General features: G+C 48.4%; 10 protein-coding genes across 10 annotated transcripts; 6 read left to right on the top strand and 4 right to left on the bottom strand.

Annotated features, from left to right (window-relative positions):
* Positions 1–247: 247 nt before the first annotated feature.
* Positions 248–1,388, top strand: Z518_10254 (uncharacterized protein; the record flags this gene model as incomplete). Its single annotated transcript, XM_013411799.1, has 3 exons — positions 248–430; positions 484–559; positions 610–1,388. The coding sequence occupies 3 exons, from the start codon at positions 248–250 to the stop codon at positions 1,386–1,388; spliced, it is 1,038 nt and encodes a 345-aa protein (XP_013267253.1).
* Positions 1,389–1,574: 186 nt separating this feature from the next.
* On the bottom strand, positions 1,575–3,170 carry Z518_10253 (uncharacterized protein; the record flags this gene model as incomplete). Its single annotated transcript, XM_013411798.1, has 1 exon — positions 1,575–3,170. One exon carries the CDS (start codon positions 3,168–3,170, stop codon positions 1,575–1,577), a length of 1,596 nt encoding a protein of 531 aa, XP_013267252.1.
* A 349-nt stretch (positions 3,171–3,519) lies between these two features.
* Z518_10252 (uncharacterized protein) lies at positions 3,520–4,608 on the bottom strand (the record flags this gene model as incomplete). The annotated part of the gene is made up of 1 exon (XM_013411797.1): positions 3,520–4,608. One exon carries the CDS (start codon positions 4,606–4,608, stop codon positions 3,520–3,522), a length of 1,089 nt encoding a protein of 362 aa, XP_013267251.1.
* Positions 4,609–4,976: 368 nt separating this feature from the next.
* Z518_10251 (uncharacterized protein) lies at positions 4,977–5,492 on the top strand (the record flags this gene model as incomplete). Its single annotated transcript, XM_013411796.1, has 1 exon — positions 4,977–5,492. The coding sequence occupies one exon, from the start codon at positions 4,977–4,979 to the stop codon at positions 5,490–5,492; it is 516 nt and encodes a 171-aa protein (XP_013267250.1).
* An 815-nt stretch (positions 5,493–6,307) lies between these two features.
* Z518_10250 (uncharacterized protein) lies at positions 6,308–6,693 on the top strand (the record flags this gene model as incomplete). Its single annotated transcript, XM_013411795.1, has 2 exons — positions 6,308–6,343; positions 6,526–6,693. 2 exons carry the CDS (start codon positions 6,308–6,310, stop codon positions 6,691–6,693), a joined length of 204 nt encoding a protein of 67 aa, XP_013267249.1.
* A 357-nt stretch (positions 6,694–7,050) lies between these two features.
* On the bottom strand, positions 7,051–8,593 carry Z518_10249 (uncharacterized protein; the record flags this gene model as incomplete). Its single annotated transcript, XM_013411794.1, has 3 exons — positions 7,051–7,435; positions 7,488–8,268; positions 8,311–8,593. 3 exons carry the CDS (start codon positions 8,591–8,593, stop codon positions 7,051–7,053), a joined length of 1,449 nt encoding a protein of 482 aa, XP_013267248.1.
* Positions 8,594–9,674: 1,081 nt separating this feature from the next.
* Positions 9,675–11,305, top strand: Z518_10248 (uncharacterized protein; the record flags this gene model as incomplete). The annotated part of the gene is made up of 3 exons (XM_013411793.1): positions 9,675–10,008; positions 10,061–10,423; positions 10,467–11,305. The coding sequence occupies 3 exons, from the start codon at positions 9,675–9,677 to the stop codon at positions 11,303–11,305; spliced, it is 1,536 nt and encodes a 511-aa protein (XP_013267247.1).
* A 2,096-nt stretch (positions 11,306–13,401) lies between these two features.
* Z518_10247 (uncharacterized protein) lies at positions 13,402–15,005 on the bottom strand (the record flags this gene model as incomplete). The annotated part of the gene is made up of 4 exons (XM_013411792.1): positions 13,402–13,491; positions 13,544–13,765; positions 13,822–13,991; positions 14,078–15,005. 4 exons carry the CDS (start codon positions 15,003–15,005, stop codon positions 13,402–13,404), a joined length of 1,410 nt encoding a protein of 469 aa, XP_013267246.1.
* Positions 15,006–15,548: 543 nt separating this feature from the next.
* Positions 15,549–16,670, top strand: Z518_10246 (uncharacterized protein; the record flags this gene model as incomplete). Its single annotated transcript, XM_013411791.1, has 3 exons — positions 15,549–15,770; positions 15,824–16,331; positions 16,378–16,670. The coding sequence occupies 3 exons, from the start codon at positions 15,549–15,551 to the stop codon at positions 16,668–16,670; spliced, it is 1,023 nt and encodes a 340-aa protein (XP_013267245.1).
* Positions 16,671–18,003: 1,333 nt separating this feature from the next.
* On the top strand, positions 18,004–18,926 carry Z518_10245 (uncharacterized protein; the record flags this gene model as incomplete). Its single annotated transcript, XM_013411790.1, has 3 exons — positions 18,004–18,334; positions 18,408–18,485; positions 18,538–18,926. The coding sequence occupies 3 exons, from the start codon at positions 18,004–18,006 to the stop codon at positions 18,924–18,926; spliced, it is 798 nt and encodes a 265-aa protein (XP_013267244.1).
* Between the last annotated feature and the right edge of the window lie 1,649 nt (positions 18,927–20,575).

Genomic DNA, 20,575 nt, shown 5'->3' with positions numbered 1-20,575 from the left:
CGATCGACTCCTCCCCATTAGGCCAATCACGAAAGCAGGAGATGTTCTGGGGCATTCTAGCCCGGGTGGTCATATTGCCATATTCCGAAATCGCAATCCCATCGCGAGGCCGAAACCTCAGGCACGAGCCATCCTGCCAAGGCCGAGTTTGTCCACCAATGTGAAATATAATTATTGGGCATGCTGACATGACCCTGGAAAAGGATTTGAATTGCTCATGAGGAAGTGACCGATGCTCAATCTCCAAATGCTGAAGCCACGGATTTTGTTCTTCAATCCTGTTCAGCATGCACATGAAGCATACAAAGCGCTGGCCTCCGTGGCTCAGACAGAGGTGGTAGCTAGCAAGTCACGACAAGAATTCTTCGAGGACGTTAAGCGCCGATATGCAGACATTGCAGTCATCTATCGAACATCTTCAAGTGGAGCTGTAAGTCGACATGCAATTATATTAGAGGAACTGGCGTCTGACTGTGATTTCAGGTCGCTGGCCGTTTCGACGAGGAATTTATTCGAAAGCTACCCTCAACCTTGGGGGTGATTTGCCACACAGGAGCTGGTTTGTGCACCAACTTTCCTGAAGCTGCACGTTGGAACTCATGGCCATAGGGTACGATCAAATCGACATCGACGCTTGCACACAACGGGGCATTCGAGTCACATACGCGCCTGACCCTGTCACAAATGCCACAGCTGATTTGACCTTGTTCCTCATTCTCGGAGCCGTTCGACAGCTGAATCCATCCTTGGTCTCATTACGTCAAGGGCGTTTCAAGACAGGCCTTGGGTTCGGCCATGATCTTGCTGGAAAGACGCTGGGAATCCTGGGTATGGGCCGAATTGGACGGGCGGTTAAAAAAAGGGCAGAACCCTTTGGCATGAAAATCATTTACCATAATCGAAGTCGTTCATACCATCCCGAGTCAATGGATGCGGAGTGTGTCTCTTTCGACGAACTCTTATCCGCAAGTCATATCATATCGATCCATGTACCCCTTCGAGAAGACACGCGTCATATGGTGGGCGCTGAGCAATTACAAAGGATGAAAAATGGCGTGGTGATTGTCAACACCTCTCGTGGTGCCGTGATAGATGAGGCCGCTTTAGCAGCTGCCCTTGACGCAGGAAAGGTGGCTGCGGTGGGCTTGGATGTTTATGAGCATGAGCCAACTGTCCACCCTTCGCTCTTGAGGAATGATCGGGCGCTCCTTGTTCCACACTTAGGAACCCACACAATTGAGACCTTGGCCGCGATGGAAGGGCTTGCAATGGAAAATGCCAGGAGAGCTGTGACGAAACAACCACTTTTGACAATTGTCCCTGAGCAGAAAGAATTCGAGGATTATCTACAAAGCTTGGAGAATGGCAAGGCTACGAATACTGGGTGACAAACATCCGACAGCGTGATACAAATGTGTTTTGCACCAACTCCATCCTGCCTCCAGAAATTTGAACATCGAGATTTTCCGAGTAGAAAAGCTGTGAAGGTCCAATCTGGTTGGAAGTTAGATTGGCAAACAGACTACGGCGAAGCTGCGATATCAATCCTCTACCCAGAATCAGATTTTTTTGCGCTACTGAATGTCTGTCCAGGAAAGGCCGTCCAGGTCCAGAAACTCGGGAGGGAAATTCACATTTGTTTGGAGGAGGTCTGTGTACACACGCAGAGAATCAAACACCAAGAATGCGCCCATCCTCGAGCGATGCGAGGACTCCTTGGCTCTGCTGACACGGACACACTCGGCCCTATTTTCCGGAGATGTAACCGTGGCCAGAAATTGGAAGAAATTTGGGCTTTTGGACGAACTGAGAGCCTGTTGAGCTCTTTCGATATGATGATTGATCAGATCGTCTTGCATCGCATAGGGGCCGATTTTGATGCGATACAGGAGGAGGACACTATAGCAAACTGACCGACAGGTATAAAATGGCACCAGAGATAGGTTTTTCTCACATGCGACTTGAATGAGTCGGATGGCGTCTTCTTTGGCTCGATGGACAATTTGAACGGCATCAGCGGAGACGGGAACATCATCATGCATTGCGAATGACCATAGCTGGAGCCTCGAACTCAAGAAAAACATCTCGACGACGTCGCTAGGCTTTGGAAAGCGTGTTCTCCGGAGCTCATCAAATTGCTTTGCAAAAATATTGATGAGACTTATTCGAGTTGCCGGTCCGACCAATCCAGTCACATTAGAGCCACGAGCTCCAATCGCATGCGCAGACTCGACGGTCAAGTGTGAGATACGGCAGAGATGAGACAGCTCTGCTGCATCATCGAATGAAGACAGGAGTGCATAATCTGCTAAAATCGTTGCGGGGACACCACGCCTGCTGGCTTGAATTTGGTTCACAACAAAACATGCCTGCCATGTCGTTTTTCTGATTTCCTCGTCTTCCTTTCCTATGCTCCTTTCACTGATAGAATCGAAATCCATACTCGGGCGGTGAAGGCCGATGCTGAGAGCAATTTGGGTCGCAATCGCACCGTGAATAAAAGATGGATCGTTCCTTTGGGAAGTGAAAGGAAATGGCCACATGCATAGAATGAGGAGAGCCTGGACCGTCTCGACGTTTCCCGCCGTCGGGATTAGGACATCAGCAACAAGTCGCCGTACCGTACTTTCAAATTGTGAACGTGCTGTGTCGGTTGATGCCACCGCACAAATGACCCAAAACAAGGTCGGGCTCCTCTCGTAGATTGATTCGATGGACCGATTGAGGGCGAATGGAAGGTATGGATGACATCGTGTGAAGTAGATGCGGAACAACTCATTTACATGAGTCGCGGTGAGGTGGATATCACCGATGCTTTTGTCTGCAATACAGAGACCCTGCAGGGCGGACTCGGACGAAAGAGTAATGCCACCCGATCCGTTTGCGTTGAGCCAGGAAGGCGGAGTCACTGATGGACATATTATCGCGGACGACGAAGAGACGGCATTGGCACCATTTGCCGCTGAAAGAACGTTTGTCAATTCCCTCAGTTCGGCGACCTGAGATTGCAGCTCTGCCAACTGCTTCCTTTTTGGCGTTCGTCGGAAGTTGCCATCAAAAGTGCAAAGGAGATGAAGATTGCGACAACGCGTACAGCCTTCAGGGCCTGCCACGTCAGCATCGCAGCCAACTTTCCACTGGCGGCACCGAGTACATGCTTTAGCCCTCATTGTTTCCTGGAGAGATTGCGAGGCTAGATGAAAGATTGCGAAACCAGCAGAATCGCTTCCAAGACAAGGTGAATTGGAGCTGGTTATAGTCCCATTTCCGATCGCAATTCCATGCGTCAGATTTCGGATAACAGGGACCTTGGAGAGAACTGCTTCTGCTTGGCATTGCAAAAACCGCAATCCTTTCTTGGTGGCTGTTTCAATGGCGGGTTGTCGTAATGGTGCCGTTGATGCGAAACTAATTCCTGCGCCATCAACGGAAAAAAGATGTCCTTGTGAGATCTGCTTCTGTCACGAATTGCTAACTCGCGAAACTGATTTACAATATCCCAACGAATAGGCCAAAGTCTCATTTTGGCGGATCTTTAGCAACTTGCATTCCACCACACCATACTCGTTGGACCTGCCGGATGTTACTGATATTCTCCAATGGGTTTGCTGCAACCAAAATGAGATCAGCTCTTTTACCCACTTCAATTGAACCACGATCTTCGAGACCGAAGATGGAGGATGGCAAAGCTGTGGCAGACCTTACGGCCTCTAGAGGCGACAATCCCGCTTCCACGAGAAGTTCAAGCTCCTGGAATATACTCTCACCACAGGGGACTTTTCCAGGACCACTTCCGTGTTTATTCGCATCAGTGCCAGCCAGAATTGGTACTTGTGCGCACTTCAAATCTATCACAGACATGCGAGCATTGTTGTAATCATTTGGCGGTCCTGGGTTCTTGTTTGCCGTTGCTAACATCTTGATCAACGTCGGTACGGATATGCAACCTTTGGACTTCATTTGAGTCACCAAGTGGCTGCTTAGTGGGTTTTCCATCGGGACATGTGTTAAAATATCCACTCCTGCCGCAAGTGCCATGGAGAAAGACTCACACGAGGTTGCGTGTGCGATGATCATTCGGCCTTGTTCATGTGTTGCTAATACCAGGGCATTTAGAATCTCTTGATCTGGTCCAGGGTTGTCCACCATCACCTTGAGGTAGTCTGCGCCTTCACCAACACGGTCACTGACAAAATGTTGAGCTTCATCAACACGGGTGACGAGAAGATGGGCAGGGAACCCTGGGATCTTGCTATGCCGACTGCCTGGTGATGTTGCTGGCATTCCCGAGCTTCGAACATCACAAATACCTCGACCCCCACGAAGTCGTTCGAAAACGTCGAGTGTCCTTGTACCCATGTCAAGAGCAGTGGTGACGCCGTGCTGTGCCAAACTTGAAAGATCTTCGTGGGAATGGACATGAACATGGCAGTCAATCAAGCCAGGCAATAAATACCCGTCTTGTCCATCGATGACCACGTCAGCATCTGAAGACTCCCCCACTAGGACACCTTTGTCGAAAGCTACCGTCCCGCCATCCTGCATTTGTTCGCCGTCAAACACATGGACATTTTTGATTACAACTTTCAAAATCTGAGCTGCAGTCATTTTTGATGAACCGACCGGGGGATGGAAAACCAAAGGCTCTCTAGAAAACCTGGTAGAAGGCTAGGGAGAAAGGGAGGGCTTTTAGAAATTTTGTAGTAATATATGCCGTCTCATGAGAACTAGTCACTTTGCAGATAAACTCGCATTTAGGATAAATCCGATCTCCACCAGCTTGAGGAGAATTACCCACGCCTGGAGTAATCGGATATGGCCTCAGAGGCCATTCTAGATTAACAAATTTCTGGTGACCCTAATTCAGGGAGAATGTCCTGGCGTCATCATTCCGATACCGACATTGCGATTTTCGGAAATATAGTTTTCAAACTTCTTGCGCGACTTGAATCGAAGGAGGGGCTCTGGCTCTCCCAATGAGTGCAGGAAGAGCCCATCTATACATCTATCTACGCGGTGTACGTGAGCAAGTGTTGCAGAATGAGTCGGTTTGTTGCGAACGACAGGCCACCAATTGTTCAACAGTGGGTGCATTCGATGCGGCGATTCAAAATGGTTCTAATCAAACCATTCAAGATCACTACCCCAATAAGAAGTGTTGTTATGGATATAACAAGAAAAGACACTTTCAGGCCATTGAAATGGGAGCAGAAGCAATTATCTGTGATGATGAATCAACTGACAGTGGGCCTCAAAAGCTCGTACTGGATTCATCAACTGCGTCCAGAGAGTCCTATGAAAAAGGTATCAAGACCACTGTTGATGCCGCATATCATCAAATTCAAAGTCCTAATCAGATCAGCAGGAGCAATGGTTCTGATGAGCATGTCAACGATTTCGTCCAGATCAATAGCCTGGAAAAAGGCTACAAGTTTAAGATCATCAAGATCTATGGCGGGATCAATAAGGATCTCGTGCACAAGGCCTTTTGATACTGGAAAGATTAGGCCTTGTGGAGCTGTGGCCGATCTCATGCACCAAGATGTTGATGATAGCTCTCGCATCGTGGCTCAAATAGGGGTTGAGCGTGTCCTTCTGGCCATGAAAGAGCATCCGGACTTCGATATCATCAAGCCTTTTCTATCACCAACGGACCTGAAAACCTTGGGAACGCCTTCAATATGGATAAGGCTCCTAGAATGCGGCGCATTTTGCTCTTGACCTAAATCAAAGAAAGTGTTTGCAACAATCTACGAGGACTGTTTAATGTTCATCCATTGGATCCGAAGTCAAACCGCACACCACAGTCCCTTTTTGCTCATAGTTTATACGACAATTCTCGTGCCGATCTTCATCCAAGACCTGGAGGAACATTGGACCTGTCTGAATCATGGCACCAGGCACGCGGTGATGGGTCTAGCACTGTCGGTGGTACCAATTTTCACGTTGCCAATCCCTACACAATCAAACTAGAAGGAGCTAAAGTGGCCGGTTGTTGCAGGATTTGGATAGGACGCTTTCGGGATCCTATTTTGATCAAACAAACCGACTCTTTCTTGGGAAATGGCGTCAACCCTAAACCGGAAGATCTATTCCATGGTGAGAAATATGATCTCAATTTCTGGGTGCATGGGAAAGACGGTACGATGGGTCATTATGAAATTGATCAATCTCTGCCTAGGGAAGTTTTATGGGCGAGGTGAAAGCAAGTAACCAAAAGCTTGGTAGTAATGTTGCGTCCATGGGATGGGCCGCAGGCATTCACCATCCATATCCTGATCAGAAGGGAACAGGAGGAAATTTCGCTATGCGGTTGATGTCCCTCGAGATTGGCCTTGCTCTGGTATGTTAGTTCCCTGTTTATCATCTAATGGATGTTGAAGACCCGGCTTCGAACTTTTCATTTTTTTGCGATCGATATTGGACTGCTAGACTCTACAGCGGCGAGACAGCCAGACTTTGGGTTTGACCCACCGGGAACTGGGTATCATCTGGACAAGGAAAAACAATCCATAAGTACGTCAGAGCAAGAAGAAAGGTCTCAAACGGCTGCTTGAAAATGGCGACGAACGCGGTGATAGGAAGACCTCCTTGCCCGAGCTTTCAGATATTCTTCGACCCAAGAATGCAGGTCTCTACGAGATTACTTTCGACATTATCTTCTACAGCATGGACTGCCAAGATCATACGTAGAAATCAGGGCAACTCAGCAAACAGAACATCTCTCTCTAAACTGTGCGGTTTGTCAGAGGACAAGACTATCGTTTTGCCGATTCTTCGAGCAAGCAGTGGCATACACATGCACCATTCGAAGAGACGGCATCGCGAGCGGTTTTGCCGATAGGGGTCTTCACACCAGCCAGCAATATATTCCGTTGATACGAATTCGAGCGTGAAAAGATTTGATATCATGAGATTTGTGCTACTACTGAAACGGCTTCAATGGACCAGGATTTCAAAATGGTGTGCGCACAAACACTTATATAAAGAGCGACTTGTAGATGGATGACTCGTGTTTCATCACTTGGCAGCAGATTCTTCCACCATAAATTATACTCTGCTTGAGGTAAGAGGCTCGGATACTCCCGTGTTTTCCTTCTCGTCTTCAGCAATATCGGCCGCCGCTGTATCCTGAATTCCTGTCACCTTTGCCATGATTTGGGCAGCAAAAAGATCACCGCTGACATTGGTCGCCGTTCGGAAACGGTCGATGAACCAGTCAATGGCAACGACCACCGCGTACATGCCGGTTATGGGAACATTCACTGCTCCCGCAATCATCACCGTGAGCACGAGCGAAGAGCTCGGAATGGGCGTTGTTGCAATGGATGACAAAGTCGAGAGGAGAACGATAATGACATAGTCTCCTGGTGACAGGCTGATTCCTTGAGTGGTGGCAAGGAAAACGACAACGACAGGGAAGTAGATAGCAGTTCTAGAGTGTGTAAGTCGAGTGTTTTTATTATCTCCGAGACCGGCCAACTCACCCGTCCATGTTAATCAAAGCACCAAGAGGAGCAGTAAATTTCGTAACGGTCTGAGGAACTCCGCGCGCCATCAGCGTCCGAATTGTCACCGGGAGAGTTGCGGCCGATGAAGCTGTACCCCAAGCCGTAATCCAAGCGGGTGAACACTTGACCCAATAGGTGTAGGGATTCGTTCTCATGAATGCGAAGAAGATGATAGGAAGCATAATAAATAGATGGATAAACATCCCAGCAATCGATGCTCCAATTAAAACACCCAGATTTCTGCCAATGTCTTCGATATCGAGGGTCATCAGATTTGACAGGATTAGGAAGAAGACGCCGATCGGGGCTAGTTTGATGAGGAAAATGATTATGGTACCGACAATTTTGTCGACTTCTCTGATGGCTCGGAGGAGAGACGAGTCTGGACCTTTGATCAGACAGCCCACAACAAGAGCTGAGATCAATACGGCAAGGAGGCTGTCTTCGGCGAGGGCTTCGAAAACATTTGAGGGAATAAATGACTCAAAAACCTGGACGACAATGTCATGAGGTTGAACATCTTCCCTTTCCTCAATCATCTCTTGATCATCTTCGTCCACGACCAAGCTGTCACCACTGGCTTCGACCATGAGGCGTCTCCACACCAAGTCGACGAGTATCATGCTGTGAACGATAGCCAGGCAAGTCGTGAGGACATAGTAAACAACGGTCCAACGGGCGAGCTTGGCTCCGTCTTTCGCCATGGTTTTCAAATTCTGAACGGCTAGAATAATCGCCGTTATGATCAAGGGCAGGACTGCGATTGTTAGAGAATTGCTATCCGGGGCCAGGATATTACCTGTGGCTCTCAATGCCCGCAACCAAAGAGATCCAGGAACCTCAAGGATAATAGGAGCCGCGTCAGGAATGTCTTGGACGTTGGCTGTGACTGCCATTCCTATGCCGATGGCGATGGCTGCAGCGATCACGATCTGAAGGGCTGATCCAGGCTCCTTGAGCGACTGATAGAGTGCCTGGCTCCATGTTCGCTTCGGGGTTTCCACTGCAGCTTCTATACGACTTTGTTCAAAGTTGGTCGGTATCAGTCGAGGTTCACTGCTTTCCTGTAAATTCTTCTCCATGGCGATCGCGATGCCCACTGTGGGAAGTGAATGAGACGGGGGAAAGGATGGGAGAAGAGTGGTTAGGGGACGGCGCCTGGGCGAGCAGGGAGATGGCCATATTTATCAACCTGATCATTGACAAACCTTTTTGTATTCTCATAAGATCTGTCATGCTCCCTTATCGACTCGATGCGATGGTCTTACGACCGAAAGGAAATGATTGACAGGGTGTCGAGCCTTGGTTGCATAATGGCCAAGAAGAGGAGACAAGCAGGAGAGCCTTTTGTTGGGAGGGCCCCAAATATGCTCCAGATGCTGGTGGCACCCCAGGCCCACATTTCAAGCCGAGGAGGCCAATGAATTGTGTAAAGCGACCACAACAACTCTGGAATTCGCCGAGCCTTGCCGCGCCTTTGACGCTCCAGTCCGGATGCCATGAGACGTTGCAGCCAAGATGGATCCAGCTGTACAAAGGCCTGCTGTCGCACCATCAAAAGTCTTGTACAGATAACAGCACCACCAAAAGATGAGGATTAATGGATTGATATCCATAGTCTTATCTTTTCTTGGAACTTTGTTGGATATCACGGTAGCGCGGCATCTTGCCAACACTTATCTTTGTTGCATTGCAAAAGATTCAGGTTTTTGGGATTGTTGACGTTGCACTGCTAGGAAAAGCTATTGGCTTTAATATTGTTCACATCCTTGGGACCAATAGGAATTCAACTCACCGCTGTACCTGCTGTGGGATCACGACGGGGTCGCAATTGTGTACAGCTATTGCCAAGCTAGGTATTACCTGCCCACTCCTCATAGTACCCTTAAATTTTTGACTGATGGCTATCCAACTCCATAAGAATCGGATCTCCAAGTACAAGCGACAATCGAATGAAAGCGCGATGGGCTATTTAGGTAATTGAGTGTCGCGTGAACCCCACTAGCGTGGCGTCTTTTCTGTCCCGCACCCCATTACTCGTTAGCTATTCCACGCTGTTACAATGTCAATGTCATTCCTTTCAAAGTCATGTCGTTTGTTGAATATTAAACCCCTTCGTTTGCGTCCATCCAAGAATATATCCCTAATATGTCGTGGTAAGAAATGGTCAACGCGTCAGGCAATGAGGCTACGGATCGGTCCAACAGGAAAGCCTATCAGCCAAGACGAGCCGTTTCAATACACAAATGGTCTCGGGAGAAACAACAACGCGACTGTCGTTATCTCAAATTTGATTTGGAAGCTCTCTGTGAAATTGCAACTTCAACCGGCCCTTCCATCTCTCCCGTTCGAGAAGTCGAGAAGTTAGAAGGCGGATTTAGTAAAGCATTACGCGTTCAAAAAGAGGATGGAATGGAGCTTGTCGCGAAGATTCCGTGCCCCATTGCAGGGCCTGCAAGATACACAACTGCCTCAGAGGTTGCCGTTCTGGAGTATGGTACGGACGCCCCAAACTCCTCGAAGCACGCATGAGGTTTGACCAGTCTCAGTGAGAGGATATACTAACATCCCAGTACCACATGTCTACGCCTGGAGCTCCGATACTTCGAACCCCGTTGGGGCGGAGTATATCATCATGGAAAAGGCCATCGGCGTCCAGCTCTTCAAAGTGTGGGATAAGCTTAAAGATATCTCCAAACTTGCTATCATCAAGAAGTTGACCGAATGGGAGAGCCAGTTGATGGCAATAAACTTCCCGGCATATGGTTGCCTATACCATCGCCATTCTATTCCAGACAATGATAGGAAGATGGACCTTCCAACCAGCATCGATCCATCCGGGTCCTACTGCATTGGTCAATCTTGCAATCCCACTTGGTCGTCTGTGGGCCAGAACCTGATGCCTGGACCTTGTTTCCTCTCAACGTCAAATTTGGAGGGCTGAACCATCTATAGGGCCTTCTCTTACCGAGTTTGGGACCGCATTCGCAAAACGCGAGATCCGTCGCATCTCACGGGAATCGAAAAGCGTTGACTCGCATAGTGGCACAGCTCCTGAACAAATCGCTTTGCTGGAGATCGCAGTCAAGCTCATGCAGATTTTAAGTTCCCATTCCGATCTTGTCCGACATGCTAAACCCACCTTCTGTCACACCGACCTGCACATGGGCAATATTTTTATTTCAGAGCATGACCCTTCAAAAATCTCGGCCATTATCGACTGGCAGTTCACACAAATAGCACCCATGTTCCTACAGGCACGTTGGCCGGCTTTTTTGAACCCTCCCGAAAAGAACCCAGCTGGGCTTGTGAGGCCGAAGTTACCTGATAACTATGGAGATTTGGATGGGGAGGAAAAGGAGTTGGCGGAGTATGAGTTCAAACAGGTAACGGCAGCCAAAGCATACGAATTGAGATGCTATCTTGACAATCCAGATGCTTACAATGCGATGAATATACCTCGCGTGTACCGGGAACTTTTCATCCGTTGTGGAGAAACATGGGAAGAGGGACCTGTGCCGTTACGTACTTGTCTCATCGAGATTTTCAACTGCTGGCAAGATCTAGGTCTCCCGGGTGAATGCCCTTACCCGTTTCACAAAGAGGACATTCAAACACATGAAAAAGAATTTGAAGAGTACGAAGAATGGCATCACGCGCGAGAATTTGCCAAGGAATATCTCAACACCGATGCACATGGCTGGATCTCGCCTGAAATGGACTTCACCAAGAAGCAGGAACAAAACAAGGCTCTGTTCAACTTGTTCGCAGAGAGAATGGCTGGCCAGAAGTAGCCAGGGGGGGGGGGGGGGTTACGTAGAATATGGCCATTTGCCGAAGGAATCTAAAGAAGGGATCGTTTCTGTATTGTCTTGTGAACAAAATTTCCCCAAGGTAAATGAATGTTTGTACCTCCTAATGACATTCAACATTAAGGAGGTCCTAGTGATGCTCAATGTATACCTATTATTTAAGGTTATCTTTAGCAGCCTGTTCCATTTCCCTCCCAGAGACATATTGCCGCCTCCTTTTGACCAGTTGCTGGGGTACTCTCATCAATAGTACAGACGGCCAAGTTTGCGTGTGAGCCATGCTTGCTCCTGAATTTCTTCAGGGAGTCGTTCTTAGCTTGAGAGTTGACCTGCAGGTAGACCTTTTCCTTGCCACCTTGTGACTCGCCGGCATCAAGGCGAAGCTCATATCCAAAATCGTTTGCGCTTGCCTGAGGTGGCGCGATGCAATTTCCCCATGTATGTTTGAGAATAGTTTCTCATAGTTGCTTTCTTGAAAGATGAACTCACCAAACGCTTTGAGGACTTCAGACATCCAGTCGATCTCTACTGGGCCGGCCTTGCAGATATCTTGCGCAACTGGAAGTGGCTATATTGTGCAAGACACAGTCAGCGATATCCGATCTCAATTTGGAACGGAAACTGCAGAAAAACGCTAAACAAACTGGACCTTGGCAATGGAAACGTGATTTCGTACACCTTATTTCCTCTTCTGTACATAAGTAAACGGCGTTGTTGAGAGAGTTGAGAGAGATCCTCAGGGAGATTCGGAAGTATAAAAGTTCGATCACGAGAGAAGGGCTAGGTGAAATCTCTTCTCAGGAGGTAGCATCAACGCGAGTAGTCCCATATTGAGAAAGAAAGTCTGACTGAGCTCATTGGCTTGGCCATTGTATTGCGCTCGAATACCAGTAGAAAGCTCTCCTAGGACCCAATTGGCCGAAGGACGGGACCGTTCCAGATATTGCCTTGGGAGGGGGCATCCTCCCTGCATTCCAAAGCTTTCTGCCTCTTCTCACGCTGGTTGCCTTTTGATCCCGCTCTTGACGTAGAATGGATGAGCCAAAGCTTGAAACAGGAGCCTGAAGAATGGATTGATGTTGAAAAGGACGTTTTATCTGCCAAATCGAAGAGAAAGACAGCACGAGGGATGAGTTACAAAGGTTCCACACGACATCGCAGATCCTATCTCAGGCATAAGGCCACTCTTCGACCTTCTAAGTCATCGCATCGCTTTGTAAGGAGCCTTAAATTAAGTGGTGGTCCCATCATAGTCCACGATATCATCATACGGTTGCTTTTCTTTGGGACTACCTCTTCTCTCTGCTCCTTCGCCCAGTCTCTATCATTTCGGTAGGCGGCGGCAACCTTGCCGGAAGTTTCCATATTACCAGTTATGCCCCAAGTGTTAAGAATGCATATAGTATTCAGGCCCCCCTTCAGGGATGACGGGCTGTTAAGGTTGGCGGTAGGCAAAAGCGCTATTGTCGTCAAAAGTTTGGTTCTTCCAACCCCTATGAGCGCAGGCTGCGCATCCTTCTCGCCCCTTCTGTACTAACGTAGCACGCTTTTCGTCCTGCCACTGTTTGACATCCATCTGGTCCCTTGGCTGTTGGTTTGGGGGGGGGGGGGGGGGGGGGGGAAATTCGTGAATGGTATCTCTCTTGAAAGCATTTTGCATTCCGGACATCTCTTTCGATGATTGGAATCACTGAGGCTTGTTATTTGCTTCTTGTTGATAGCGTGCGCATCTCTCTATACAAATTTCTCATGTTCCTGTCATAGGGCTTCTGGTTCAAAAGTTGAAGAATACCTTCATATCGGCTAGGAGCGGTTTTTCTATCAGAATGGAAGTTTGGCCAAGCATTCCTATGAGCGAACTCGATAATGTGCTATTCGAACTTTCATGATCTTGGAGACTTCCATCCCTACTGTAACTTCAAATGCATGGTCTAAGAGATGCCCTAAGGCCTGGCACGAGGCGATTTGCTGGTCAGGGATAAATGGATGCCAAAGAAAAAAGGTTGATTGGCTTAGTTTTTCCACAAGCTGAAGACCAGAAGGGTTTTCATTTCGCCGCAAGATTTCCAATTGAATTTCTAATTTCTGCCAAACGGACCTCCAAGCTTGTTGTTGGGATCATACTTCTTCTTGATCTCGACCAATTTGTCCCCATTCACGCCAAAAACCTATCTCCAGTCATTTCATTGTTTGTATAGTCCGACGACAAGGTAGACTCACCTGTTTTGGATCCACGAAGGATTCCATGAAATTTGGGAAATAATCGGCTCCAGTATGGCCTGGCCGGATCTGATATGGCCCCTCTGCCATTGCTTTATAGGCTAAGGCATCGCTCTCGGCTGATCCTGGTGGTGTACCAGTTCCTATCTGGAGGTTGTGTTGATGCAATGTATGCGGCCAAGCAGAGACTTTGCTAGGGAATCCCAGTGACTGATATGCAGCCTAAAGGTTGTGAGTACGGGTGCCATTTAGCTTTTCAAGTGGATGGGGAAACTGACCTTTTGCATGACTTCCATCAGGACATAAGTACCCCTTACCAATCTCGGATCCTTTTTCAAAAGGTCCAAATACCATTCCCAGGCACGCAAGATCAATTCCTGGTCAACTGATGGAACAGTAACTCCAGCAGCCCAGGTATTTGTCATTCCCATGGTAGACTTTAGAGCGTCTGTCCAACACGTTAGCAAAGGGAGGTCTCTTTGGGGAATTTTCTTTTTAATTGTGGCAGGGTCGATCATCCTTGCCAACGCTCACCGAATTGTTCATTGACCCCTCGATGGTTCAAGCATTTGGTCATATCAACCGCTCCCTTGATGTCTAATGCCCATTTAAACCCTTTATCGCTTCTTCCATGTTCTTCTCCATGAGCATCATATGCAAAGATTGCAAGCCCTGGTTTGGCCTCTTTGCCAGCGTATGTCCCCTGGGTCATGTCCAGGCAATATAAATGCAAAGCCATTTTTGGATCTCTGCATCTGGAAGCAAATGCTGCAACTTCTCGAGCCACATCACGCAGAGCCTCTGGTGGATACACAACCTGCCCGGTGAAGATTGCAGAAGGGTATTTGTAGACTCGCATCTTGTAGGCAGTCACGACGGCAAATCCACCTCCTCCTCCTCTCAGAGCCCATAACAGATCTGGCTCCTCACCGGCCCAGGTGACACTGCCATCCATCTTGACCACTTGTGCGTCAAGCATGTTCTGAGGGTCAGAAGAAAGTCCATATTCTGAACTGAGCCAGCTTTGTCCGCCGCTTAGAATTGAACCACCAACCCCAACGTATGTGCATCTTGCGCTGACCGCTGCATACCCGGGGGCCAGTTCTTCTACTTTGCGATCAATTTCTCCCCAATTGTGACCAGCTCCGAAGGTGATGCTCTCATCGTCTGGGTTGAATGAAAATGATTTGAATTCAGACATGGAAACCAAAACATCCTTTGCAGAGGCGTTTCCCACCCCTGTGCATCGGATCCCAATGTCTAGGCTCGACTCATTCAGACGTGCGATGATTTTGCCCAACGTCTGCAATGTCTTTGGTCGAACTACCACTCGAGGCTTTTTGTTGCATTGGGCAGCCCATGTAACTGACTGCTCGATGTATTCTGGCGATGCAGGTGTGATAATCTCCTCAGAAGATAAAAGACTTTTGATTTCTTCAATCTGAGTATTTATTTCTGCCATTTTGGTTAGAACCTGAACGCGGTCTAGACGTATTAATTCTGACTTGTATTGAAAAAACAGATGGCTGATGGTTGATGCTGGGCGATTTATATAATCCTGTGGTAGAGCTGGCCTTCCGTCAATAGGCTGCTGATCATTTCCACGCTCCGTGATTAAGGCCATCAGGTCTTTTCTTGCCTGATTTTTGAGTCTGAATGTCGTTCTCTTGGTCCAATTGAAATTGAATCCATGCACTCACCGACGTCGTAGAAGATCTTGGAAAAAGTTTCACATTAGTCATGGGCTGACTGGACACCTAGGAAATAGAAAGATGTGAACAAAATCGTCGGGTTACTGGGGGCTAATGAGACTCGAACCATTTTAGATCTCGGAAGCTGCGGAGATCCGAGGCCCTGCCGCTCGAGGTGACACCTGGCGTTCGCTGACACACATCGGGCGCCTGAAAAGAAATTCTTTTTGCCAATTCTCCATGGAATAACAAAGAGACAAGTGACATAAATTTTCGATTTCAGATGGGATAGAGAAACTCGTCCAAACATCATCATGGGTCCACTCGTAGAGATTGACGCCTTGGAAATTCTCGTCATTGTCGACAATGAGGTTGATCCCATCTCCTCGTATCAACATCCGGATCTTGCCGTCTTTGGTCAGCTTGCAGATGTGGCCTTACGAGCTCCATTGGCAGAAACAAGCAGAGGCCATGCCAAATTCGAGATGCGCCTTGATAATGTTTGTTGCGGTGCCCATGGATTATCGCTCATGATTGTGAGAAACGTCCTAGTTCCCTCGTATGGCTTCTCCCGTTGACGGCGTTGCAGACGGCCATCAAAGGGGACCAACGCCACACAGTTCTTTTCGATACAGCGCCAGAAGAACATATCTGGGAACTAAATGCTAAACGGTTGAGGGCAAATATCGGCTCAATTGAGTGGGTGCAATTGTCGCACTGGCATCGAGATCATTCCGGTGGAATATTGAAAGCCATTACCATGATCAATGAGGCAAAATCTATTTCTGGCGGCCTGCCTGTTGACCTTCATCCGAACCGACCAACTTATCGAGGTTTTCAGGGTCCAACTGGTGTGATCGTCTCGTTGGAAAGAGACCCAACATTTGAGGAGATTGAGGCGGCGGGAGCTGCTGTACTCCAGAATGATCAAGCTCATACAATTCTGGACGATATGTTCTTGGTATCGGGCGAAATTCCACGTGTCACCCCTTACGAGACGGGTTTTCGACGTGGTATGAAGTTCAATGAGAGGACGGGTGCCTGGGAATCGGATGAGTTAATCCTGGATGAACGATTCCTCATGTGCAATATAAAAGGTAATGTGATTCAAACGATCGACGGGCTCTTCCTAATAACTTCAAGGCAAAGGCGTCGTCGTTTTTACAGGCTGTAGTCATGCAGGAGTTGTCAATGTTGCGAAGCATGCTTTACAATTGGGAGGCGGATCGGCTCCTTTACATGCTGTGGTCGGCGGATATCATTTGGTTGGCCCGAATGAAGCTTTCATCAAAGAAACCATTGCAGATCTCAAAGATCTCAATCCTCGAATCTTGATACCTGGGCATTGTTCAGGTTGGCGGGCTAAAAACGAAATTGAAAGGGTGATGCCTGGGAAGCTTGCTCCGTCCACCGTTGGAACCAAATTCGTATTATAAGTCGAACACTTTTCATTGTCACACCTTTTTGTGGGTGGGTTCACCTCCTGTTGACCTATGAGATAGCGGCCTGCTAGGCTGCAGCATAGGCGGGGCACTGCTCCAATAGATATAGAGATGAGCTCTATCCTACATTCATTCAAATTGAAGTTGCACAGAGTTTGACACCTCCACGGATCGCTTAGATGACGCTCGTAATGTGACAGTGGACCTCTGGAAAATCCATGCTCCTCCAACTCCCTTCCGTTCCTCTCTTCAACTCATTGTCTGAACACAGGCGGTAAGCGCTGCCGTGCAGAACGCCTTAACAGCCTCCGGACCCTGCGTAGCTAGGATGTCATATGGCACGGCAAAAAACTTGACATCCGGCAGGATTTCGGTCGCGGCCACTAGGAGTTTCGCGCTTTCGTACGGCTTCCAGCTAGAAGCGATTGCCTTCGCAGTGATATTGAATCAGCCGAGAGATCCTTGTGATCACGGGCAGAATGAGATTCCTAGAGTAGTACGTACGAGAAAATCGGGTTTGACATCTCGAAGCACCGACTGAAGGTTTTCGGGGCCTATCGTATCGATTAACAAGTGAGTGACACGGTCAATGTGTCTGAACGGGTGCTTTCGAAACCGGCTCTGGCATACCTTCTGCATGTCCAGCATGAATGATGGTAACTCTATCGCGCATGTTTTCGATGACTTGGCCCATAATGTTTTGGGCGAGACTTCGGTTTCGATTGACGGTGACCAGTTTGAAAGGATCAAGAGGCCTGGAGGGATTCGCTGCGTTGTCAGACATCGACGTTCAATCAAATCATTTGAATGTGTCAAGAACAGACGGGGGGGGTAGATAGATACAGATGGTGACAACCGTCGCAGGATGTTTGATCTGGATAGAGATTGGCAACCCACGAACAGGTTGGGACATCCATCCCTTATTTAACCTGGCTTAGTGAGGTAGATTAGTGTTCTCATTCCCCATTATCTCAGGCCCGATACGTGTATTGTCGAATTTACCGAAGGTTTTTCACCAGCCCGTTGAGGGATGGCGAATACATTCGGAACGACAAGCCTCGCGAAATGGTGTCCGGCTACGTAAGTTGACGACTTCTCGCTCCAGGCTCGGACTTACGCCGCGTGGGAGTGGGACGTCCGATGACCGAGTAAGGCGATCGAGGGGCGCCACCCGTACCCCTTAATCCAGACATTTTCCGAGCTCCGTGCTCCTGACTTCTACTTACTAGAACTGACGATGCTTCAAAGCGACTCCATCGTCCAGGTCTTATATTCCCACCAGTTCCCAAGTGCATACTAAACACTCCCCTTGGCAGCAGTCTCAGCAATGGCGTCCATTACACGACTCCCCTCCTTCGACTCTCTGACCATAGACCTCGAGGGCCCGCGAGGCAATGCCTGGGGTCTGTTCGGCGACGGCAATGAGTTAGGTATGCTAAACCTTCTGACACCTGCGGTTGTTGCCCAAGCCGGGAAAGAGATTCGGGATGGCGTTCGTATATCGTTAGATTGGGATTTGAACCAACCGGAAATTCCCAATTTCAATCGACAACCGTTCAGGAGTGAGATGATTCACAAACACCCGCGGAGTGTGAACGATGATATTTTGACCTTTAATACTCAGTGTAGTTCGCAGTGGGATGGATTTAGACATTTTGGTGGGCCCTCTTTCTACGGTTACTTTGGTCTATGAGATAGGGGGGCTAAATTTCGCTCTTTGTTCTTATTCAGGAAATCAAAAGTTGAAACTTTATTTCAATGGGAATACGCAAGAGGACCTGCAGCGTTCGACCGTGCTGGGAATTGATGGTATGTACTGCCCTTCTCCTTTCTCCTTCCGGGTTTGCCCTCACACGCGCAGCAAGTGCCAGAGCAGAATTTCACGGATCTCAGGGAATTCATCTCGAAAAGTCTTTTCCAATACTAAAGAATTCAATATCTCTTTCAGCGTGGTCAAAGGCAGGCGGTATTGCCGGCAGGGGCGTTCTGTTGGATTGGGCGTCCTGGGCCGAACGCAAGAAGATACCCTACAGCAACTTCGAATCCAGCCATATCCCCCTCTCTGGTCTCCAAACCATCGCCGCAGAAACGGACATTTCTTTCGGCCCTGGGGATATCCTCTTTGTTCGTAGCGGGTATACCCAGTCTTACAATGGCCTATCCTCATCCGAACGCCTAGCAATCTCGCAACGTTCCAGCCCGGATTTTCTAGGCGTGCAGGCGGGGGAGGAAACCTTGCGGTGGCTGTAGAAAAATCAATTTGCGGCGATCGCGGGAGATGCGCCCGCTATCGAGAGGAGTCCGCCGCTGGGTGCGCATGCAGACTTGGATTATACACTTCATGAATGGTGTCTTGCCGGATGGGGGATGCCGATTGGTGAGCTCTTTGACCTGGAGGAACTGAGCAGGTATTGTGCAAAATCCGGGAGATGGAGCTTTTTCTTCACTAGTACACCATTGAAGGCGAGTCACACTTGTTGCTGGCGTAAATATGCTGCTGACCTGTTGTTGATAGGTTCCCGGAGGGGTTGCTTCACCTCCGAATGCGAGTTTAGCCCGCACAGGCTATATGAATTGAGTTGAGTCGGGGACAGGACAAGTTTTCGCAACAGCCAAGCTGTTCAAGACACGCTGTCGATCAATGCCATGGAACCTGGCCAACTTGACTGCTCGAAAGAATGCCAGTGAACCGAGCATCGAATAAAAAATATCCCAGATGAGCGACTTACGGTATCACAGATTGACTGTCACCTAGACTCACAGAATCCGTTAACATCTCACACAGCAGATGGAGCATTTGTCTGTCCGACAAGGTGTTATCATTATCCACCTTTCAACGGAAAGATTCTGAACAGCAGCAAAACAAGCTCGTTCAATTACCCAAACAGCAAAGCCCCTGGCAACAGAATGTCGCACAGTTCAAACTGGCCATGAATGCTCTTGTGTTGCCTTTGCACGCGCATCAAATGATCCCTCTAGGTCTGTCCTAATTGCCATTTCTAGGTCGATCAAGTGGCTGACAAAGAAGGATTCTTGTTTTCTTCGTTCATCATAAGGCTACCTACCGATATGTCGTGCTGGACGATGCATTCCCAAAGATATGAGAACTCGGCTAGAGTGCCTCATGGTGGAATCGTAATGATCTAAATAGCAGCGAGGCAGTCAATATAACATCGACTAATCGCGCTTTGAGGAGGCATCATAGCAACATTTTTCTCGAAGGCGAATCGAACGGTGCCAGCTTGCTGGCTTGGCATGTTCGTCTCAATGCTAAAGGGTCGTCTCGTAACACATAGATACATGTATGCCCGACGAGAGTATATCGCTTCCCGACATACTCAAGACGAGCGGCATTTTAAGTCCGGCCAATATGGCGATCTTATGTCCTAATGCGGTGCCTTCCGTCCCTTTCACTACCATCTCATTCGTTTCCAGAAATGTATTGTACCATAGTTTGAACGCGGCTGGTGCCTTCTCCGGCTCAAGCGGGCGCTCTCTATGGCCACGCTTTCTTCGTACGGAAAAGAGGGATTGGTCAACAAAAATCGCGAAGATATCATCGATTACGACACATGATCGGGAGCATTCTGGTGTACCAACGACGCTCGCCCGCAGAAGACCTGCCATGCTGCCTGGGACTCCTCTGGTACTCCCTCGTAGAGTGACGAGTCACTTTCAAAAGAAATGAAGAACCGCATGTCTTCAATCATAGGTACGTGTGCCATCACCTAGTCAACCTCGCCCACAAACTTGCATTTAATTTTGAGTAGCCTCTCCTTAGAATCAGTGTGGTAAAATGCTTTTGTTTCTCCCGCATTAAAGTCCACCAATTCTCAGCAATGCTAACGGTGTCGGCGACCATAAACAGCGTGTCACTTCCTCGTGGAATTCCCGCGACG

This window comes from Rhinocladiella mackenziei (assembly GCF_000835555.1).
Source record: "Rhinocladiella mackenziei CBS 650.93 unplaced genomic scaffold supercont1.9, whole genome shotgun sequence".
NCBI lineage: Eukaryota > Fungi > Ascomycota > Eurotiomycetes > Chaetothyriales > Herpotrichiellaceae > Rhinocladiella > Rhinocladiella mackenziei.
The sequence above is the reverse complement of the archived record's forward strand: the minus strand, read 5'-3'. Positions and strand labels throughout refer to the sequence as shown.